The 25,037-nt window shown below is 37.5% G+C and overlaps 1 protein-coding gene across 2 annotated transcripts in view; it reads right to left on the minus strand.

The window, feature by feature from the left end:
• The window catches only part of DOCK3 (dedicator of cytokinesis 3), a 505,777-nt gene that overhangs the window by 317,939 nt on the left and 162,801 nt on the right, over nucleotides 1-25,037 (minus strand). For both annotated transcript variants that reach the window (XM_055343227.1, XM_055343226.1), the window contains exon 4: nucleotides 17,874-17,929. In XM_055343227.1, the coding sequence (XP_055199202.1) occupies nucleotides 17,874-17,929 (56 nt within the window). The remainder of the gene's footprint in view (nucleotides 1-17,873; nucleotides 17,930-25,037) is intronic.

Here is a 25,037-nt window from a genome sequence, read left to right on the forward strand (position 1 = left end):
TCTGAATCAATACAAAAAGATTGGGATCGTCGCCTGCATATTCTCAGACCATAATACCTTGAAATTAGAACTAAATCACAACAAGAAGTTTGGAAGGACCTCAAACATGTGGAGGTTAAGGACCATCCTGCTAAAAGATGAAAGGGTCAACCAGGAAATTAAGGAAGAATTAAAAAGATTCATGGAAACTAATGAGAATGAAGATACAACCGTTCAAAATCTTTGGGATGCAGCAAAAGCAGTCCTCAGGGGGAAATACATCACAATACAAGCATCCATTCAAAAACTGAAAAGAATTCAAATACAAAAGCTAACCTTACACATACAGGAGCTAGAGAAAAAGCAGCAAATAGATCCTACACCCAGCAGAAAAAGAGAGTTAATAAAGATTCGAGCAGAACTCAACGAAATCAAGACCAGAAGAACTGTGGAAAAGGTCAACAAAACCAGGAGTTGGTTCTTTGAAAGAATTAATAAGATAGATAAACCATTAGCCAGCCTTATTAAAAAGAAGAGAGAGAAGACTCAAATTAATAAAATCATGAATGAGAAAGGAGAGATCACTACCAACACCAAAGAAATACAAACGATTTTAAAAACATATTATGAACAGCTCTACGCCAATAAATTAGGCAATCTAGAAGAAATGGACGCATTCCTGAAAAGTCACAAACTACCAAAACTGGAAAAGGAAGAAACAGAAAACCTGAACAGGCCAACAACCAGGGAGGAAATTGAAGTAGTCATCAAAAACCTCCCAAGACACAAAAGTCCAGGGCCAGATGGCTTCCCAGGGGAATTCTATCAAACGTTTAAAGAAGAAATCATACCTATTCTACTAAAGCTGTTTGGAGAGATAGAAAGAGATGGAGTACTTCCAAATTCATTCTATGAGGCCAGCATCACCTTAATTCCAAAACCAGACAAAGACCCCACCAAAAAGGAGAATTACAGACCAATATCCCTGATGAACATGGATGCAAAAATTCTCAACAAGATACAAGCCAATAGGATCCAACAATACATTAAGAAAATTATTCACCATGACCAAGTAGGATTTATCCCCGGGACACAAGGCTGGTTCAACACTCGTAAAACAATCAATGTGATTCATCATATCAGCAAGAGAAAAACCAAGAACCATATGATCCTCTCCTTAGATGCAGAGAAAGCATTTGACAAAATACAGCATCCATTCCTGATCAAAACTCTTCAGAGTGTAGGGATAGAGGGAACATTCCTCAACATCTTAAAAGCCATCTACGAAAAGCCCACAGCAAATATCATTCTCAATGGGGAAGCACTGGGAGCCTTTCCCCTAAGGTCAGGAACAAGACAGGGATGTCCACTCTCACCACTGCTATTCAGCACAGTACTGGAAGTCCTAGCCTCAGCAAACAGACAACAAAAAGACATTAAAAGCATTCAAATTGGCAAAGAAGAAGTCAAACTCTCCCTCTTCGCCGATGACATGATACTCTACATAGAAAACCCAAAAGCCTCCACCCCAAGATTGCTAGAACTCATACAGCAATTTGGCAGTGTGGCAGGATACAAAATCAATGCCCAGAAATCAGTGGCATTTATATACACTAACAATGAGACTGAAGAAAGAGAAATTAAGGAGTCAATCCCATTTACAATTGCACCCAAAAGCATAAGATACCTAGGAATAAACCTAACCAAAGAGGTAAAGGATCTATACCCTAAAAACTATAAAACACTTCTGAAAGAAATTGAGGAAGACACAAAGAGGTGGAAAAATATTCCATGCTCATGGATTGGCAGAATTAATATTGTGAAAATGTCTATGTACCCAGGGCAATTTACACGTTTAATGCAATCCCTATCAAAATACCATGGACTTTCTTCAGAGAGTTAGAACAAATTACTTTAAGATTTGTGTGGAATCAGAAAAGACCCCGAATAGCCAGAGGAATTTTAAAAAAGAAAACCATATCTGGGGGCATCACAATGCCAGATTTCAGGTTATACTACAAAGCTGTGGTCATCAAGACAGTGTGGTACTGGCACAAAAACAGACACATAGATCAATGGAACAGAATAGAGAACCCAGAAGTGGACCCTGAACTTTATGGTCAACTAATATTCGATAAAGGAGGAAAGACTATCCATTGGAAGAAAGACAGTCTCTTCAATAAATGGTGCTGGGAAAATTGAACATTCACATGCAGAAGAATGAAACTAGACCACTCTCTTGCACCATACACAAAGATAAACTCAAAATGGATGAAAGATCTAAATGTGAGACAAGATTCCATCAAAATCCTAGAGGACACAGGCAACACCCTTTTTGAACTCGGCCACAGTAACTTCTTGCAAGATATATCCACGAAGGCAAAAGAAACAAAAGCAAAAATGAACTATTGGGACTTCATCAAGATAAGAAGCTTTTGCACAGCAAAGGATACAGTCAACAAAACTCAAAGACAACCTACAGAATGGGAGAAGATATTTGCAAATGACGTATCAGATAAAGGGCTAGTTTCCAAAATCTATAAAGAACTTATTAAACTCAACACCAAAGAAACAAACAATCCAATCATGAAATGGGCAAAAGACATGAAGAGAAATCTCACAGAGGAAGACATAGACATGGCCAACACGCACATGAGAAAATGCTCTGCATCACTTGCCATCAGGGAAATACAAATCAAAACCACAATGAGATACCACCTCACACCAGTGAGAATGGGGGAAATTAACAAGGCAGGAAACAACAAATGTTGGTGAAGATGTGGAGAAAAGGGAACCCTCTTACACTGTTGGTGGGAATGTGAACTGGTGCAGCCACTCTGGAAAACTGTGTGGAGGTTCCTCAAAGAATTAAAAATAGACCTGCCCTATGACCCAGCAATTGCACTGTTAGGGATTTACCCCAAAGATTCAGATGCAATGAAACACCGGGACACCTGCACCCTGATGTTTCTAGCAGCCATGTCCACAATAGCCAAACTGTGGAAGGAGCCTCGGTGCCCATCGAAAGATGAATGGATAAAGAAGATGTGGTTTATGTATACAATGGAATATTACTCAGCCATTAGAAACGACAAATACCCACCATTTGCTTCAACGTGGATGGAACTGGAGGGTATTATGCTGAGTGAAGTAAGTCAATCGGAGAAGGACAGTGTATGTTCTCATTCATTTGAGGAATATGAATAATAGTGAAAGGGGAAATAAGGGAAGGGAGAAGAAATGTGTGGGAAATATCAGAAAGGGAGACAGAGCATAAAGACTTCTAACTCTGGGAAATGAACTAGGGGTGGTGGAGGGGGAAGAGTGCGGCGGGTGGGGGTGAATGGGTGACGGGCACTGAGGGGGACACTTGACGGGATGAGCACTGGGTGTTATTCTGTATGTTGGTAAACTGAACACCAATAAAAATTAATTCATTAAAAAAAAAAAAAAGATCTGCCCTATGACCCAGTAATTGCACTGTTGGGGATTTACCCGAAAGATTCAGATGCAATGAAACGCCAGGACACCTGCACCCCGATGTTTCTAGCAGCAACGTCCACAATAGCCAAACTGTAGAAGGAGCTTCGGTGTCCATCGAAAGATGAATGGATAAAGAAGATGCGGTTTATGTATACAATAGAATATTACTCAGCCATTAGAAACGACAAATACCCATCATTTGCTTCAATGTGGTTGGACCTGGAGGGTATTATGCTGAGTGAAATAAGTCAATCGGAGAAGGTCAAACAGTGTATGTTCTTATTCATTTGGGGAATATAAATAATAGTGAAAGGGAATATAAGGGAAGGGAGATGAAATGTGTGGGAAATATCAGAAAGGGAGACAGAACATAAAGACTCCTAACTCTGGGAAACGAACTAGGGGTGGTGGAAGGGGAGGAGTGCGGCGGGTGGGGGTGAATGGGTGACTGGCACCGAGGCGGGGCATTTGACGGGATGAGCACTGGGTGTTATTCTGTATGTTGGTAAATTGAACACCAATAAAAAATAAATTTATTTAATAAAACACATATTTTTAGGACAGTAGGAAAAGGCCTCTAGAAAATGACATTGAAATTTTAGAGGCAACAGTAAGGGTATGTCACCAATTCTACTCTAAAAGTGCTATCTCTTAGGATACATTCTTCAGGGTCTTAATATTTTTAGCATACTACTAACATTTTCCTATATTATCTTTAACATTCTTGCTTCTCTGTTTAAATATGACATTTGACTATGATTTTCTTGTAATATCCTTGACAAGTTTTGGTATAAAGATTTGTCTAGTTTATAGAATAAATCTACTAACCTTCATACTATTTCTAGACTTTGGAAAAGTTAATGTAGAGACTGATCTTTAAAGATCTGATAAAACTTGCTTTTAAAAATGTCTGGACTTGAAGAGTGACAAGCAAGACGGTGTAATGGGAGTTTTCTACCGTGTCCTCACAGAAGCATCAATCTTGAGAACCAGCTATGGACGAGATTACCTTTGTGTAATCTGGATGCAGGACTTACATAATACACATTACGTTCAGGATGCTACTTTTGAAGTTTTACATTGTTTTCCATTTCTGCTCTGTTGAGATTCCATTGAAGAAATGTAGCATACTGTTGAAGCGAAAAATCTGAGAATAGATGCATTGAAGAGGATAAGAACAGTTTCACTTTACCTGTGTCATCCTTCCCAAAGGAGTCACAGCTTATTGCCAAGAGAGATTCACTTGGCCTACAGTTTTTCTACTGGGGGAATGTGAGAGCAGTGAATGAGCACTTAACTTTCTAGTCATATAGGATGCTGCCCTGCTTTTTTCTCACCATACCTAGAATCCTGAAGTAATCAGTACAGCAAAGTGGTTGAGAAAGGCTGGAAGCAGTTAAGAAATGTGGGGACTCACAGCAACCAGAGCTCAGAAGTCATCAAAGAACCCCAGATCTGACTGACTAACCACTTTAGAGGCTCCATACTTAGAATCCTGAAGTAATCAACACAGCAAAGTGGTTGAGAGAGGCTGGAAGCAGGTAAAGAGATGTGAGGACTCATAACAACCAGGGCTCACAAATCATCATAGAGCCACAGATCTGACTAACTAGCCACTTTAGAGACTCCCACCAAGAAGCCTGCCTATAAACCAGTGGGAACATCTTCCTACAGATTCTTCTAACTGGCTCATGGACACTTAGAATGTTCTGGATGCCTTACCCACTCTTCCTGTAACTATATCACCTACATTTCATGTGCCCCATGGATGGTGAGTTGCAAGCCTTTGAATATGACTTCTGCAGAAAGCCAGATAAGCTCTGCATGATCAGGAGAAGGCATATGACTCAAGCATTTCAGGGTAATGCTCTAGGGAAAGTGAGAAATTATCAGTCAGCACCTGGCCTGGCTTTGTGAGATCAAGAGAAGGCATATAATATTAAGAATTCTCACTAAAGCAGTAATCAGATATGTGGAGCTATAGCATATATAGAAAAGATCTAAGAGAGCTTTAGAATTTATTCCTGGACTGACTAGTAAAGGCATTTCTCTCCTGAGGGCCCTCAGTAAAGACTGGAGAAGGTAACTTCTTAGAATAAAAGACAGCAATGCAAAATGTCAGGGAATAAGAAAAATCAAGGAAATATGACACCACCAAATAAGCACATTAATTTTCCATTTACCATCATGAAAGAAATAGAGTCTATAAATTGCCTGGAAAGGAATTAAACATTATTTTAAGGAAGCTTAGCAGGTATGAGAACGCAGATGGATAATGAAATCAGGAAAAGAACAAATGAACAAAATGAGAGGTTCAACAGAGAAATGGAACTCAAAATTCTAGAGCTGAAGTATATGGTAAACAAAATAAAAACTGTAATTAATAGTGTCTACAACAGACTTGATCAAACAGAAGAAAATATCTGTGAACTCAGAAATAAGTCACTTAAAAATATCCAGTCAGAAGAGAAAAAAGGGAAAAAAATGAATGAAAAGGAATGAACACAGCCTACTGTGTTTATGAAATCATTCTCTTAAACTAATATATGCCTGTGGTAGTCCCAGAAGGAGAAGAGACAGTGAGTTAGGGGCAGAAAACTAGTTTAAAGAAATGACTAAAAACTCCCCAAACCTGAGGAGAGATATGGGCATCCAGGCCATCAACAACACAAAAAGCCAACCTCCTGAATGGTAGATCTTTACAAGTGATGGACCCAATAAGGGGTTATGATTCAAAATATATAAAGAATTGATATAACTTAACACCAAGAAACCAAATAGTCTGATTAAAAATGCGCAGAAAAAGATTGACTGTATAGTTGTCAGTTTTCTGTTCTATTGATCTGTGTTTATTTTTGTGGCAGTACTAAACTGTTTTGATTACTACAGCCTTGTTATATAACTGGAAGTCTGGAGTTGTGATGCCTCCAGCTTTTCTTTTCTTTTCTTTTCTTTTCTAAGGTTGCTTTGGCTATTCAGGGTCTTTTGTGGTTCCATACAAATTTAAAGATTGTGTGCTTTAACTCTGTGAAAAACGCCATTCATATTTTGATAGGGATTACATAAAATGTATAGATTGCTTTGGGTAGTAGAGACATTTTAATAGTATTTTTTCTTTTGATCCATGAACATGGAGTCTCCATTTCTTTTTTTTTAACTTATTTATTTATTTATGATAGAGAGAGAGAGAGAGAGAGAGAGAGAGAGAGAGAGAGAGAGAGAGAGAGAGAGAGAGGCAGAGACAATAGGCAGAGGGAGAAGCAGGCTCCATGCACCGGGAGCCCAACATGGGATTCGATCCCGGGTCTCCAGGATCACGCCCTGGGCCAAAGGCAGGCGCTAAACTGCTGCGCCACCCAGGGATCCCGGAGTCTCCATTTCTTTGTGTGATCTTCAATTTCTTTTTTAAGTGTTTTTATAGTTTTCAGAGTAGATCTTTCACTTCTTTGGTTAGACTTATTCTCAGATATTTTATGGGTTTTGATGCAATTGTAAATGGGATTGATCCTTGATTTTTTTTAAAGATTTTTATTTATTTATTCATTAGAGACAGAGAGAGAGGCAGAGACATAGGCAGAGGGAGAAGCAGGCTCCCCTCAGGGAGCCTGATGTGGGATTTGATCCCTGAACTCCAGGATCAGGCCCTGAGATGAAAGCAGAGCTTAACCGCTGAGCCATCCAGGCATCCAGATTCCTTGATTTTTCTTTCTGCAGCTTCATTATTGGTGTAAAGACATGTAATAGATTTCCATATGTTGATTTTGTATCCTACAGCTTTACTGAATTTGTTCTAGCAAAGGTTTTGGTGGAATATTTCTGGTTTTCTATGTGTAGTAGTATCGTGTCATCTGCAAATATTGAAAATTTGACTTCTTCCTTACTGATGTGGTTGCCTTTTATTTCTTTTTGTTGTCTGACTGCTGTGGTTAGGACTTCAGTACTATGTTGAATAAAATTGGTGAGAGTGGACATCCTTGTCTTTTGTTCCTGATCTTAGGGGAAAAGCTCTCAGTTTTTCCCCATTGAGGATGGTGTTGGCTGTGGTTTTTCAACTAAGGCATTTATTATGTTGAGGTATATTCTCTCTAAACCTACTTTGTTGAGGGTTTTTTATCATGAACGGATGTCGTACTTTGTTAAATGCTTTTTGTGCATCTATTGAAATGATCATGCAGTTTTTACCCTTCTCTTAGGATATTTTAAATTTTTGACTGCAATGATTATGTCTCTCCTTTTATATCTCCTTTTATTACTGCTTTTAAAATTTTATTTTCATATGATTATTCCTTTCTGTTTGTCTGTTTTGATATAGCAAAGAATTTATGTTGCTGATCCTCCCTATTGTCTCTCATTGTTTCATTAATGTGTTTTAATTTCTAAAGTAAAAAATTTTTTTTTCAAAAGTAATATTTTCTAGTTTCTATTTTTTGTGGACCTCTGCTTTTTAAAAAAATTAAACAATTTCTTTTTTATATAAATTTATTTTTTATTGGTGTTCAATTTGCCAACATATAGAATAACACCCAGTGCTCATCCCATCAAGTGCCCCCCCTCAGTGACCGTCACCCAGTCACTAACCTCCTCCCCGCCCACCTCCCTTTCTACCACCCCTAGTTCCTTTCCCAGAGTTAGGAGTCTCTCATGTTCTGTCTCCCTTTCTGATATTTCCCACTCATTTTTTCTCCTTTCCCCTTTATTCCCTTTCATTCCTTTGGGGAATTTTTTATATTCCCCAAATGAATGAGAACATATAATGTTTGTCCTTCTCCGATTGACTTATTTCATTCAGCATAATACCCTCCAGGTCCATCCACGTGGAAGCAAATGGTGGGTATTTGTCGTTTCTAATGGCTGAGTAATATTCTATTGTATACATAAACCACATCTTCTTTATCCATTCATCTTTCGATGGACACCGAGGCTCCTTCCACAGTTTGGCTATTGTGGACAGTGCTGCTAGAAACATTGGGGTGCAGGTGTCCCGGCGTTTCATTGCATCTGTATCTTTGGGGTAAATCCCCAGCAGTGCAATTGCTGGGTCATAGGGCAGGTCTATTTTTAACTCTTTGAGGAACCTCCACACAGTTTTCCAGAGTGGCTGCATCAGTTCACATTCTGATTCCACACAAATCTTAAGATGATTTGTTCCAACTCTCTGAAGAAAGTCCATGGTATTTTGATAGGGATTGCATTAAACGTGTAAATTGCCCTGGGTAACAATGACATTTTCACAATATTAATTCTGCCAATCCATGAGCATGGAATATTTTTCCACCTCTTTGTGTCTTCCTCAATTTCTTTCAGAAGTGTTCTATAGTTTTTAGGGTATAGATCCTTTACCTCTTTGGTTAGGCTTATTCCTAGGTATATTATGCTTTTGGGTGCTCCCGGAGCCGCGCAGCGTCCTCCGCACGGAGCCTCTTCCTCTGCCCGAGCCCCTCCTAGCTGCTCCCAGGTCAATGCGTGTGCACTGCAGCCCTTAGGGAGCCTGGCGCACTCTCCTGGGCACGCAGGCCTCTGTTAGTGTCCCAGGGAGCCAGAGGGCATCCCCGCCCTCCTGAGGTCCTGCTCTAACTCCCTGCTGGCGCCTTTCCGCCCAGGAAGATTGGTGAAGCTCCTGCTTCTCTGGGACGGAGCTTTCCTGTCCTGGGGGCACTCGCCCTCGCCTTAGCCAGGCTCCTCGCGGGGCCCCTCCCCCTTGGATGCCTTTCGTTTATTTCTTTTTTCCCCCCGTCTTCCTACCTTGATAGAAGCGCGAACTCTTCTCACTGTAGCATTCCAGCTGTTCTCTCTTTAAATCTCAGGCCGAATTCGTAGATTTTCAGGATGATTTGAAGGTTATCTAGGTAATTTGTTGGGGACAGGTGATTTGGGGACCCTACTCCTCCGCCATCTTGCCCCTCCTCCCAAAATATGTGGTTTAAATGAGTAATGATTTAATCAAATGGGTTGTGTTTTTTGTTTGTTTGTTTGTTTTTGCATCTATTAAATCCATTGCATACACACAACCCAATCTCTGCTCTTCTGCCACTTTCCTGATAATGTGAATGTCAAAAAGAGCCATACGGATTGGAAAATAGTAAAACTTGAAGAGTGGTACCCAAAGAGACTGTTCATTAAGTAAGTTGCTGTATCCAGATTTACAGAACTGTTCTAGCTTTTATCCTTTTATAACTGGTATCTTATCTTTTCCTTTCATTCTGTGAGCTATGTTAGATCTTTCTAAGAATTTTTTTCTAATAATTTTAAGGAAAAGTTTTAATTTCTATTTCTAGGTCATCTTGTTTTTTATTTATTTTTTATTTACTTATTTTTTAAAGATTTACTTGTTTATTTAGAGAAAGCATGCACAAGTGGCAGAGCGGGGCAGAGAGAGAGGGAGAGAAATCTTCAAGCAGACTCTCTACTGAACCCAGGGCTCAATCCCAAGGACCTTGAGATCATGACCTGAGCCAAAATCAAGAGTCAGACTCTTAACCAACTGAGCCACTCAGGCACTCCTCATCTAGTTGTTTTTATTAAATATGGCTATGGATTAGGGTTATATCCCATTGTTTGCCATCAGAAACCTACTATATTAGTATCAAATTATTAAAGTCTCTAACTTACTCATTTACCCATTATGTTTTACTAAGTATGTATATATTTCAGAGAATGAGCTGAAGATGAAGACATACAAGTAGGAACTAAGAGAAGTATAATAGATCATTGGCACAAAGAAAGAAGTGATAAACATTCCTGGACAGATGTTCAACCAACTACAAACACAATTAACTTTGTTCTGGTTTTCCCATAAACAGGCTTTGCTTATTTTACGCTATTGGTATAAGTACGTTTTGTTACAGAATTATATGTATGTGTTTTTAAAAATAAAAACTATAAAGAAGGCAAAAATGAACATAATGTACCAAATATACTTATTCATATTCAATAAGCACTGTTGCATAGCCACTCTTGAGAAATTTTGCTGTGAAAAAAACAAGTAATGAGTTCAAGAAGTTGTAAGCTGATGAAAATTATCTAATAAAGAGGGAAAATGGAACATTTAGAGGAAATTGATGCTGTTCTATGTGCTCCTTATAATGGCACATGTATGCTCCTATGTATATCCTCCCACACACACTCACTCCACTTTGAAACCAGGCTCATTAAACCAGACTAAAGAAGTAATATCCAGGGGATCCCTGGATGGTGCAGCAGTTTGGCGCCTGCCTTTGGCCCAGGGCGCGATCCCGGAGGCCCGGGATCGAATCCCACGTCGGGCTCCCAGTGCATGGAGCCTGCTTCTCCCTCTGCCTATGTCTCTGCCTCTCTCTCGCTCTCTCTCTCTCTGTGTGACTATCATAAATAAATAAAAATTTAAAAAAAGAATATCCAAAAATTAATATGAACATGAATAATTCCTTGAACAGAAAGAACATAACAGTATGTCACTGGCCTATCTTTAATATCTGGTATCTCCCTCCTAAAATAAATTTAGTCCATTATAATTTGACCCTAGATTTAGAAGCTTTTTTTCTGGGATAAAAGATATATTTTTCCTTTTATTCTTTTTTTTAAATTAGTTTCAGAGGTAGAATTTAGTGATTTATCAGTTGCATATAACACACAGTGCTCATTACATCAAGTACCCTCCTCAATGCCCATCATCCAATTATTTTTCAATTAAACTGAAATTTGGTTAGTGATCAGTAAAACTGACAATTCCTAAAACTACAGAAGTTAGCCATTCCTAATTCGAATGACTAATTTTCCACAATTCAAAATAAAAAAAAATATTTATAAGTGTTTCAAATGTAATGGTGTTACATAAATGTGTGAAAGTGACCTCCTCTATATTGGGCCCTTATGCTATTTACTTTTTCACAGCAAGGAAACACCATTAGCTCAGAGCCCACGAGTGCCAAGATTTTTATACATCCAACTGCTTTTAATATGATCCAAATAAGCATATTTTTAAGCCATTTAGAGCCTGCCATTTTACATTGTACTCAATACCTGCTACCCAAAGATTAGACAAACCATGGTACTATAAAAGATCATAAACTGCTGTTATTCTATGGTGCTGACTCAGAGATTTCCCATATTTCAAATGAGTAACATAATCTAGACACACAAATCCATTCTCTCCCAGGGGTTCCTGTGCACTCTTCCTGTTAAAGGGGTGGCCCTGCATTGTGGTCTCTGGAAGGTCTCAAGCTGTGAGGGACTTACCTTTACAACCTGTCAAAGCAACACAACTGTCAATTTCCACTTAGTCACAGAATCCATTTACACTTAATCATTTATTTTATAAACATTTAAAGAGTTAATACCTATGCTTCTGAAACCGTTCCAAAAAAAAAAAACAGAAATGGAAGGAAAACTTCCAAATTCATTCCATGAGACCAGCACTACCCAGATTCCAAAACCAAAGACCCCACTAAAAAAGCAATCAGGGCCCAATATCCCTGAAGAACATAGATGTAAAAATTCTCAACAAAATACTAGCAAATATAGTCCAACAGTACATTAAAAGAATCATTCACCATGATCAGGTAGGATTTATTCCGGGGTTGCAAGGGTGGTTCAATATCCACAAATCAATCGACATGATATATCACATTAATAAAAGAAAGGATAAGAAACGTATGATCTCAATAGATTAAAAAAAATTGACAAAGTACAATATATATCCATGATAAAGACCCTCAACAAAGTAGGTCTAGAGGAAACATACCTCAATAATAAAGGCCACATACAAAAAAACCCACAGCTAACTTCATCCTCAATGGGAAAAAACTGAGGGCTTTTCTGTTGCATTTCTATACACCAATAATGAAAATTTAAATTTTTTTTATTTGAGTATAGTTGACACAGAATGTTACATTAGTTTCAGGTGTACAACATAGTGATTCGACATCTCTATATATTATGCTATGCTCACCACAACTTCTGTCACCATACAACACTTTTACAGTGACTACATTCTTTGTGCTGTATCTTTTTTCCCCATGACTTATTCATTCCATAACTGGAAGCCTGACAATACTTAATTCTTGATTGGATCTTGGACCATACCCCTACCAAAAAAAAAGCAAACAAACAAAACAGCTATAAAGGACGTTCTTGGGAAAATTAGGGATATTTGAATATGAACTAGGTATTTTTTTTGAACTAGGTATTTTATAGTACTATTTGTATCATTAAATTTCTTGAGTATATTATATTGTGATTATGTTAAAGAATGTCTTTTTCTTAGAAGATACATACTCAAGTATTTAACAGTGAAGTCTTAGAATGTCTAAAATTTACTCTTATATTAAAAGCAGAGGTTAGGGAGACTCAATATGGCAAAATGATGGTAACCAGTGAATCTATGGAAATGGATATAAGTGCTACTTATATTATTCTTGTAACCTCTGTATAGATTTAAAATTTCTCAAAATAAAATAATAGTTAAGAATCAGATAATTTTTTTAATTTAAATTCAAGTTAGTTAACATATAGCATAGTATTGGTTTCAGGAGCAGAATTTAATGATTCAGCACTTACATATAATAATACCCAATCCTCATCCTGGAAAGTGTGCTCCTTAATGCCCATCACTCATTTAGCCCATCCCCTGCATACCCCTCTTCCAGCAACCCTCATTTTGTTCTCTAAAGTTGAGTGTCTTATGGTTTGCCTCCTTCTCTGTTTTTATCTTATTTTCCTTTCCCTTCTCCTATATTAATCTGTTTTATTTCTTAAATTCCTCATGTGAGTGAAATCATATATTTGTCTTTCTCTGACTGACTTATTTTGAATCAGATGATTTCTTTAAAGATTTGAGTGTGCGTGTGTGTGTGTGTGTGTGTGTGTGAGAGAGAGAGAGAGAGAGAGCAGGGGGAGGGGCAGAGAGGGAGAGAATCTCAAGCAGACTTGCTGAGATTGGGGCCAAATGCAGAACCCGATCTCATAACCCTGAAATCATGACCTGAGCCGAAATCAAGAGTCAGATGCTTAACTGACTGAGCCACCAGTGCCCTAGATGATTCTTCTGAAAGGACTACACAGAAAAATTATCCCCAAACCAAGTATGTTGCCATCTGCCATCAGTTATGGTTTAAGGGCCATAACTTGAGTCTTTACTGTATTCTAATTCCTCTTCTTTCATTTTCTGTCAAATCTTTTATCAGGTTTTCACTCTTACCACTATACGTGAAGTGCTAACAAGATCTTCAGTCTTACTAAACTTCAACAACACCAGACATATTTGATTAATCCACTCTCTAATTATTTCCTTTGATTGGTCTCCAAGACACTACTGTTACATTATCTACTTCCCTGGCCACAACTTTTCAGATTCTTTTTTTTTAATTTTTATTTATTTATGATAGTCACACACACACACACAGAGAGAGAGACAGAGAGAGAGAGAGGCAGAGACATAGGCAGAGGGAGAAGCAGGCTCCATGCACCAGAAGCCCAACGTGGGATTCAATCCCGGGTCTCCAGGATCACGCCCTGGGCCAAAGGCAGGCGCCAAACCGCTGCACCACCCAGGGATCCCAACTTTTCAGATTCTTTTGACAGATTCTCCTCTTTCTCCTATCTTTAAATACTACAATTCCCCAGTACTCTCTCTTCACCTTGCTTCTTCTTCATCTATAGTAATTCCTTTTCTGTTCTTATCCAGTCCTGTACCTTTAAATATTGTTTGAAAGCTGATGATTCCAAATCATGGAGTCTGAAGCTCCAAAATCTCCCCAGAACTCCACATTCACATAGTCAGCTGCTTACCTGACACCTGAGTATCTAAGGATCATTTCAAATTTAACCTGTCGAAAATTGAATCCTTCAATTTCTTTCCTAAACATCCATTTCCAAACATCCACATTTCAGTGAATGGCAACCACATCCTCACAATTATTAAGACAAAAGACTCTGGAGTCATCTTCAATTCCTCTTTGTCTCTACATGCTCAGCAAATCCTTTCAGCTCTAACTTCAAAATATATACTGCACCTTACCACTTCTTATCACTCCAGTGAACACATGAATTCAAGTTATCATTTTGTCTTCCACGAACTAGTGTAATATTCTACCAAGTCTCTCTGCTTCTAACCTTGTCCCAATATAGTTCTAGTTTCAACAAAGCAGCCCAAAATAATACATTTAAAATTAAATAAAACATATCCCTTTTCTTTCTGAAAGTTTTTGGTGGCTTCCTGGCTCATTCAATAAAAGACCTCCCCTCACATGGCCTACAATCCCCTACAATATTTATCCTCTTGCTGTCACTCAACTTATTTCCTTTTACTGGTCTCACCTCTACATCCGTAATTAAACCATCTGCCTTATTCTACCCAGACAAGACAGGCACGCTTTGCACATAAATGATGAGAGTAGAGATAAAGCTCATGAATCAATAGTATAAGGGCTTGGAAGAGGAGCAGGAGTCTGAGATGAATAACAAAGGGGAGCCCAAGAGGAAGAATGAAAACAGGAACAGTCATAGGAACTAAGGAAGAAAAAAAAACAAAAAAAAAAAAAAGAAAGATATACCATCAAGGTAATATTATTAAGCGTGGGGAAAGAAGGATAAAGGATAATTAGCTTATTACAGGGAACAGAGTAAAACTACCATGCATAAAAAAAATGGGAAATACACTAACCCATTACAGTTGCTATTTCTGGACGACCGTATTCAGTGTTTTTATGTTCTTCTAACATCCCGTGTGTTTTCAGAGGTTTACACTTTGTTAGGACTGGACTATTTCACTTTTGCCCACATACCTTGTTTTGTCCTTTATCCAAGAGCATGGCCCTACATTTAGGGGATATTCCTTTAGGGATCTCAAGAGAAAGAAATGTTTTACCAAGGCCCCTATAACTTGCCAGTCCTTGAACTCATCAATATTTTTTTCATCAATATTATGTGGCTGGTAAGGTCTACTCAGTTTGTTAGCTGTACTTTTCTACTAAGATTCCTTGAGTCTAATACAGCCCAAAAGAAGCTAAAACTCATTCTATTACTTAGGGGGAGTCTGTAAGCAGATTAAGGTCCTATTCTCTGAGGTTCTCTCCTTTCTGGGTTTTAACCTCTTACTTCTTATCAGTTCCCCTGAGAGTTCCAAACTCCAATGTCTGTTTCCTTATCCCAGAAAGACTACTACTTTCTGTTTGGGATCTGCTTGCTCCACCACATCATAGTAAACTAAAAAATTCTCTGTGGAAAAAAGCCAAAATAAACATGAACTCTTCCCATATGCATCCCTTCCTTCAAGAATCAAAGTTCCTCAAGATCCTCCCTACATTTAAAGAAAAGAGAAAGAGAGAGGACGAAAACCAAGAAACAGACTCTTAACTACAGAGAACAAACCAACAGCTACCAGAGGGTAGGGGGCTGGGGAGATGGGTGAAATAGATGATGGGAATTAATGAGCGCACTTGTTGTAATGACCAATGGGCATTGTATGGAAGTGCTGAATCACTAAATTCTGCGCCCAAAACTACTATTACACTGTATGGTAACTGGAATTTAAATAAAAACGAGGAAAAAAAAGACCCACCTATACATTGATTGCTTTTCAACACCCAAAGACGTTTTTTTTTAAATACTTTTTTTTTCAGATTTTAGAAATCTTATTCTGGACATCACAAAGACTGTTTCTCTGCCTTCCTGAAACAAACTGAATCTAGGTACGGATTTTTCTGCTAACAAAGTGGTCCCAAATTTCCTTTACAACTATTATAAATAGAAACAGTGCTCCTGGATTTAAGATGAGTCTCTTGTTATCAGGAAGTGTATGATTTTGCTGGCATTTTCTAAAGCACTGTATTTCTAGATCCCTAAACATTCTATCTCCTTTTCTCATCTCCCCTTCATGTTGCTTCTGCCACATTTCAGCTCTCATCAGTCTCATTACAGAACTAAGTGTTATAAGTCAGAGATAATATTTTTGTGTTTCAAGTTGAGCTATTCACATTCAGAAAATGTATTTTAGAAATACATGCCTTCCTGATCCTGATCTAGGCACTCCCTTTTCCTTTTTCCACACAACTTCTAGCAAATCTTGATGCTTTTGGCAATCCTTACCTATAAATTTGAAGTAGCATATTATATGTTGCAAAAGTTCACTAAAAGAGGACTTTCAAGTTTCCTGTCTCTATATCCTTGTATCTCTGATATTTTATAAAAGAAGGGGAACAATAAAAAGTATGCTAGTCATGCATTCATATAAGAATCTTATTAGTTATAGTCTTACTATTCCTCAAAAACAAATTTTATCTTAGAAGGCATACCAGTCATTTACTAATACTTCTTATCTCTAAATACACCCTTCTAAGCACTGACTCTTGAGGCTGGGATTTGCTCTCAAGCTCCTTTGTCTGGTGGGGAGCACTAGAAAGATACTGGGGAAAAGGAAGTTAAGTGTTTCCCATAAACCGTTCCACCAGAGAAAATTGGTTCCAGCCTCCAGTTTCTTTTGGTATTCCCAGAAACAGCCTCACTGCTCTTCTTCATACATACCAACAGCAGCCATGTGATGCCCTTTCCTCAGAATCTGAGCTCAAGTGTCTCAACAAGATCCATCTTCCTGAGTTCTAGTATCCCCAATCCATTATCTTTTGCTTCCCCAGCCATTAGAGACTTCTTTATGCAGTTGTTATTTTGGGTTCTATCTATTTATTACTATTTATTACTTAACAGACAGAACTATTATCTATTTCCTCTTTTTTTCCTTTCACTTCTTAAGCATGTGTGTAAACAATTCCCTACATTAAATTCTATCTTAGAAAGTAACTCATAAGAGTCTCTTTTCCTGACTCAACCTTAACTAAGCCGATGCTTTCTCAACCTGTTCAAAAATATTTCTAGAACCAAAAGCTACCATACCTACCTTAAATTTTGTATTTTAAAATTATGAATTTTGAAAAATAAAATCACAATTTTATAATAATACATATTTATTACTTTTAACATGAAGGCATGATGGTAAAGAATTTCTAAAAATCACTCATAATCTGAATGTGCAAAAATAACAAATGTTAACATTTTGAAATATTTACATCTTGTCTGTCTTCTATTCAGAGATTGCACTTGTTATCCTATCAGAAATTATTCCTGAAATGTAAATAACTGTAAAAAACATACTGCATGCATAATTGTTTTTATAAAATTCACAAAAACACAAGTTACCTTTCCAGTATACAAGAAAACAGATTAAAATTGTCAGTATTTTAAGAAATAGTTATGTCCTCAGAATTATATATATATATATATATATATATATATATATATATATATATATATGATAAAGTAAATTTATTTTTGGTAAGAAAACAAGTTAATAGCATATTTTATACTACAAACCAAAAAGAAAGCAAGCCTTCCTCTGCAACCTATAAAAATTATAAATAAATTTAGTAAGGCCAACTACTCACCCCCTATTACTGACAATTGCCTTTTTCAAGTGAATGTAATTTGCAGGAAAGATCCCCTGTAAAAGAGAAAAGATTTCTCATTAGAAAAGGAAATTTGTAATTAATATCTCATATATACTAAAATAGCAGCCAGATTTCAGCATGGAAGTACTCTATCAATAATACAGTAGATCTCTTAATGTAGCAGCTACCTTGTATATTAAGAATGCAGGGCAGCCTGGGTGGCTCAGTGGTTTAGTGCTGCCTTCAGCCCAGGGCGTGATCCTGGAGTCCCGGGATCGAGTACCACCGGACTCCCTGCATGGAGCCTGCTTCTCCCTCTGCCTGTGTCTCTGCCCCTCTCTTTCTCTCTCTCTCTCTCTCTCTCTCTCTCTCTCATGAATAAATAAATAAAATTTAAAAAAAAAGAATTCAAAGTTGCACAAACTATATACATTAGATAGGAATTTCATTGTCTATCCTCAGGGGAAAACTGTGATCTTAGGTAACCATCAAAAAGATTTTTTAAGTTATGGATTGGAAATATTCTATCTAATCATTCTCATGATACAGACTTATGTACAGAGTTTGGTATGTATCTATAAAACCAACAATATCACCTAACCAACAGCTTACATGTAATCCAGCTCTGAGCTAGAGAAACAATTCTCAGACTCTGGCTAACATTTATATTCACAAGAATGAGTAAATTCGGAAGTTTATATAAACATTTCTTCTTTGGGACACCTGGGTGGCTCAGAAGTTGAGCGTCTGTCTGCCTTTGACTCAGGGCTTGATCCTGGGGTCCTGGGACAGAGTCCCACATCAGGCTTCCTGCAGGGAGCCTGCTTTCTCCCTCTGCCTATGTCTCTGCCTCTCTCTCTCTCATGAATAAATAAATAAATCTTAAAAAAAATCAACAACAAAAATTTCTTCTTTCACTCTTTCATTAGAGTTTCCATTTGGATATTTATTATAATTTGATTTAAATTCCTAAAAGATAAAAAATGAATTGTTTTTAAAAACAACTGAGTTGGGGATCCCTGGGTGGCTCAGCGGTTCAGCACCTGCCTTTGGCCCAGCGCGTGATCCTGGAGTCCCAGGATCGAGTCCCACATTGGGCTCCTGGCATGGAGCCTACTTTTCCCTATGCCTGTGTCTCTGCCTCTCTCTATCATGAATAAATAAAATCTTAAAAAAAAATAAAAAATGAAAACAACTGAGTTTTCTAATCAGCACTTCATTCCTTCTCCTGATGCATGAAACTCCCTTGAAATAAAATACAAATCCTTTATTTTTTATATTCTCTGGCCTACACCACCACCAATCTATACCACACAAGGCCATCAGCAGCTGGACTACAGTAATGCATTTTATAGTTTTCAATGTACAGATTTTCACCTCCTTGGTTAGATTTATTCCTAAGTTTCTGCTTGCTTTCAATGCTATTTTGAACAGAACTGTTGCCTTTCTTTCTTTTTTCAGATATTTCACTGTTAGTGAACAGAAATACAACTAAATTCTGTGTGTTAATTTTGTATCCTGCAACTTTACTGAATTTGTTCATTAGTTTTAAGTTTTTTGGTGGAGTCTTTAGGATTTTCTACATGTATCATATGCAAGCAAGCACATACAATTTTATCTTTTTTTTTTTTCTGATTTGGATACCTTTTGTTTCCTTTTCTGACCTGCTTGTTCTGGCTAGGCCTTCCAGTACTTTAATAGGAGTGGTGAGAGTGAGAACTCTTTTGTTCCTCATTTTCAACCTTTTACCATTGAATATGATGTTACCTATGGACTTGTCATATTATGGCCTTTATTATGTTGAGATATGTTCCTTCTAAACCCAATTTGTTAAGGATGTTGCATTTGGTTAAATGCTTTTTCTGAATCTGTTGAAATGATTATAACATTTTTATCTTTCATTCTATCAATGAGGTATATATCACATTTATCAGTTTGATAAGGTTGCACCATCCTTTCATCCCTTGGATTAATCTCATTTGATCATGGCATATGATCCTTTAAAAGTGCTGTAAAATTCGAGTTGCTAACATTTTGTTGAGAATTTTTGCATCTGTATTCATCAGGAATATCACCTTTGTTTTTCTTTTCCTTTAATGTCCCTATCTGGCTTGGGTTTTACTGGCCTCATAAAAATGAGTCTGGAAGTGTTCCCTCCTCTTTGATTTTCTGGAAGAGTTTGAAAAGAACTGGTATTAATTTTTTAAAGTTTGGCAGAATTTATCAGTAAAGTCATCAAGTCCTGGACTTTTCTTTGTTGGAAGATTTTAATTGCTCATGCCATCTCCTTACTCATTATTTGGATGATAAACAGTTTTTGTTTTTTCTTGATTTATCCTTGGTAGGTAATAGGTTTCTAGGCATTCTTCCATTTCCCTCCAGGTTATCCAATTTGTTGGCATTAATTGCTCATGGCATTCTCTTAACAATCTTTTCTATTTCTGTGATATCATTTTTGTTAAAGATTTATTTATTCTTGAGAGACACAGACTGAGAGAGAGAAGCAGAGGGAGAAGCAGGCTCCTCACAGGGAGCCTGATGTGGGACTCGATCCCAGATCCTGGGATCACAACCTGAGTCAAAGGCAGGCGCCTGACCACTGAGCCACCCAGGTGTCCCTGTGATATTATTTTTAATGTTTCCTATTTTATGTCTCATTTTATTTGAGTCTTTCCTTTATCCCTTAGTCTCTCTAAGGGTTTGTCGATTTTGTTTAGGAGAAAAAAAAAACAGCTCTTAGTTTTATTAATCTTTTCATAGTTCTCTGGTCTCTCTTCCACTCTTTCTACTCTGATCTTTGTTATTTCCTTCCTCCTACTAAATTTGAGCAGTTTGTTCTTCTTTTTCTAGTTCCTCGAGATGTAAAGTTAGGTTGTTTATTTGACATCTTTCTATTTTTTTATTGTAGGCATGTATTACTACAAAATTCCCTCTTAAAACTGCTTTTGTAGCATCCCATAGATTTTGGTAGGCTGTTTCCATTTTAATTTGTGTCAAGATATTTTTTTATTTCCTTTGTGATTGGTTTGGCCCACTGGTTGTTCAGAACTGTGTTAATTTGCACATATTTGTGAATTTTCTAGTTTTCTTCCCACTATTGATTTCTATTTTCATATATTGTGGTCTGAAAAGATACATGGCAAAATTTCAATCTTCTTAAATTCGCTAGGCCTTGCTATGTGACCTGTCCATAGGATTTATTCTGAAGAATATTCCATCTTCAATTGAGAAGAATGTATATGCTGCTGGTGGTGGATGAAATGTTCTATGTCTGTGAGGTTCATTTGGTCCAAAGTACAGTTCAAGTCCCATGATTCTTTTTTGATTTTCTGTCCAGATAATCTATCTACTGCTGAAAGGGAAGTACTGAAGTCTCATACTACTATTGTATTATCTTATTCTCCCTTCAAATATGTATTTAATATATTATATGTTAATATACTAGTTTCTGATGCACCTTTATGTATGACTGTTATTATCTTCTTGAGTTGATCCTTTTATCATTATATAATGACCTTGCTGGTCTCTAGTTATAGTTTTTGTCTTAAAGTCTATTTTGCCCAATGTAAGTATAGCTACCTGTACTCTCTTTTGGTTTCCACTTGCATGAAATATCTTTTTCTATCCCTTTACTTACAACCTACATGTGTCCTTAAAGTTAAAGTAAGTTTCTTATAGGCAGCATGCAATTAGTTAGGCCTTGTCTTTTAATCAATCCAGCCATATTTGTCCTGTTTAGAGAATTCAATCCATTTACATTTAAAGTAATTATTAATAGGTAAAGACTTACTACTACTACCTAACGTTTCCAGTTCTTTCATAATTGCCTTGCTCCTTTCTTCATCTCTTGCTGCTTTCCTTTGTGAATTGATGATTTCCACAGTGGTGGAATCAAACCAATGCTTTGATTCTCGTATCTTTCATCTTCTATGATTCTACTGTAGATTTTTGCTTTGTGCTTACTATGGTTCTATGTAACACATCTTGTAACACTATTTTTTTTAAGATAGATTTATTTATTTATTTATTTATTTATTTTATTTATTCATTCATTCATTCATTCATTCATTCATGATAGACACAGAGAGAGAGAGAGAGGCAGAGACACAGGCAGAGGGAGAAGCAGGCTCCATTCCGGGAGGCCGACACGGGACTCAATCCCGGGACTCCAGGATTGCACCCTGGGCCAAAGGCAGGCGCTAAACCACTGAGTCATCCAGGGATCCCCCTTGTAACACTATTTTATATTGATAACTTAACTTTGATCATATACAAAAACTCTACCCTTTTACTCTCCCCCTTTTTTTTTTCATGTCACAATTTACCAAAATTGTATTGTATGTTTTAAAATTACTGCAGCTATGTTTTTTAATTCTCTCATCTTTTAATACTAGAGTTAATACACCATTATACTATAGTATTAGAGTATTCTAACTTTGACTATATAATTATCCTTACCAGTGTGTTAGGGATTTTTTTTTAAAGATTTTATTTGAGAGAGAGAGAGAGAGAGAGAATGAGAATGAACAGGGGGAGGGAGAGAGAGAAGGTGACTCTTTGCTGAGCAGGGAGCTCGATGTAAGGCTCTATCCCAGGGCCCTGGAATCATGACCTGAGCCGAAGGCAAACCCTTAACTGACTAAGCCACCCAGGGTGCCCTTTACCAGTGTGTTTTATATTTTCATGTTTCCATGTTCCTAATTAGTGTCTTTTCATTTCAGCTTGAAGAACTCCTTTGAGTATTGCTTGTAAGGCAGGTCCACTTGTGATAATTTCCTTCAGCTTTAGTTTAGCTGGGAAAGTTTATATCTCTCCATTTTTTTTAAGATTTTATTTATTTATTCATAAGAGACATAGAGAGAGGCAGAGACATAGGCAGAGGGAGAAGCAGGCTTCCCACAGGGAGCCTGTTGTGGGATTCAACCCCAGGACCCTGGGATGATGAACTGAGCCAAAGGCAGATGCTCAATCACTGAGCCACTGAGATGCCCCTCTCTCCTCCATTTCTGAAGGACAGCTTTGCTAGGTAAAGTATTCTTGGTTGGCCAGGTTTTTTTCCCTTTCACCATTTGGAATATATATCCTATGCTTCTATGGCCTGTAATATTTTTGCTGAGAAATCCACTGATGGGGGGTTACCTTGGAAATTACAAACTGTTCCTCTTGCTGCTTTTTCTCTTGTTTTCCTTGTCTGTGACTTTGACAATTTTATTATAATGTGCTTGGGGGAGATTTCTTCAATTTGTCTGGTGACCTATGAACTTTATGAACTTGGATATACAAATTTTTCCCTAGATTTAGAAAGTTCTTAGCCATTATTTCTTTAAATAGGTTTCCTGTCTCTTTCCCCCCTCTTCTCCTTTCAGAACTCCAATGATTCACAAATTGGTCCTATTGATAGCCGCCACCAATCATGAAGGCTTTATTCACTCTTCCTTGTTTTTTTTCTTCTTTTCTATTCAGGTTTCCTCTGTCTAGATCATTTCAAAGTCCATGTCTTTAATTTTACTGATTCTTTCTTCTGCTTGATCAAGCCTGCCATTGAGGTGCTCTACTGAATTTTTTTCCATCTCATTCACTAAATTCTTCAAGACTTTCTGTTTGGTTCTTTTTCATTATTTCTATCTCTTTGATAATTTTTTCATTTTGTTAATGTATTGCTTTCCTGATTTCATTGAATTGTCTTTCAGTGTTTTCTTTAGTTCATTAAATTTCTTTAAAACAGTTTTGAATTCCTTATCAGATACATTGTGGATCTCCAAGTCTTTGGATGAAGTTACTGGATGATTATTGTGGCACAGGTTTCTTTGGTTTTTAATATTTCATGGAGTTTTGTGTTATAGTCTTTACTTTTGAAGTTGCAGTCACCTCCTCCAGTCTTTATTGTCATAAGGATAGAAATACCTTCCATCATTCTTCCAAGAGATTATGAAAATTTCTCAAACCTTTCATGAACCTGCTCCATGCTTCTTGCTCACTTTTGTGGCAGGGCAGAATTCTTCAGCATGAATGCCTTCTATTGATCCTACAATGCACCAGGCTGAGAGCTGACAGTCTCTCTTGTGTTTTCAAAGAGATGGCACTACAACTCAAGTTTGTGGTCTCTGGACTGCAGATTCTGCCTGCTTTCCAAGTGTGTTCATGAGCAGTCTTCCAAAGCTTGTTCTTGTCACTACCTTAAGAAGATTGCACAGTGACCCAGCTGCAACATGGGGGGTGGGGGTAGTGTGAGACACACAAAACACTAGGTATACTCGTGACCCAGTGGGGGAATCCATTAACTTCACAGCAGCTAATGGGTGGGTTTCTTGATAGAGTATGCTGAACAGTAGGTTCTATGTCTCTTTAATGCTGCTCAAAAATCCTATGTACCGCTTTCCCAAACTCGTTCTACATCTCTGTCATGGAACTCTCAATTTAGTACTCTGGATAGGGAAAAACAGAAATGAGCCTCTCTGGCAATATCTGTGGAGCTGAGAAGCTGGATGCTCATTCACAAGCTCTCTCTTGCCCTCACAGGAGAAATCATGGGCCTAAAAAGATGATCTATAGCCTTAATCTATGCTACTCTATGGTAAAGTTGATGCAGGTAAAGTGAAATTGTTCCTACTACCTATTCCATGTATCCAAACTCTTGCTTTCTGCTCTAACAGAGTGCTGGATCTTCATCTATAGAAACCTAGACATCCAGAAAGGTTCTCTCATCCAAGAGTGATTGTGTTCATAAACTCCAAGATGACAACCAGGGTCACTTCAGGGTACACAGCTGGGACTGAGGTCTGTCTGCCTAATACCCAATGCACAAATGAGTTAGACTTCTCCTGGGTCCCTTGTTATATGACACAGGATGCTACAGATCCCCAAAACACTTTTGTTTGTGGATGGATACAGAACGTTTGTTGTTGAGAACAAAAACTAGGGACAACTTACGGCACCATGATTCTGACATGAAGTCTACCAGTAATATATTTTATATATTGGTCCATAACAAAAAATAACCTATACCAACAGGGGAATCCTAATACAGGAGAATATGGACTTAGAATAAAACACACAACTGCACACACCCAAAACTAAGTGATGACAATGCATTATCTATAAAGGAAGAACAGTAAAAAGTAAAAAGACAGGATTAGTGTATGCTTTCAGGAAGATGGATGA

The sequence above is a fragment of the Nyctereutes procyonoides genome, unplaced genomic scaffold, assembly GCF_905146905.1.
Source record: "Nyctereutes procyonoides isolate TBG_1078 unplaced genomic scaffold, NYPRO_anot_genome, whole genome shotgun sequence".
NCBI classification, from domain to species: domain Eukaryota; kingdom Metazoa; phylum Chordata; class Mammalia; order Carnivora; family Canidae; genus Nyctereutes; species Nyctereutes procyonoides.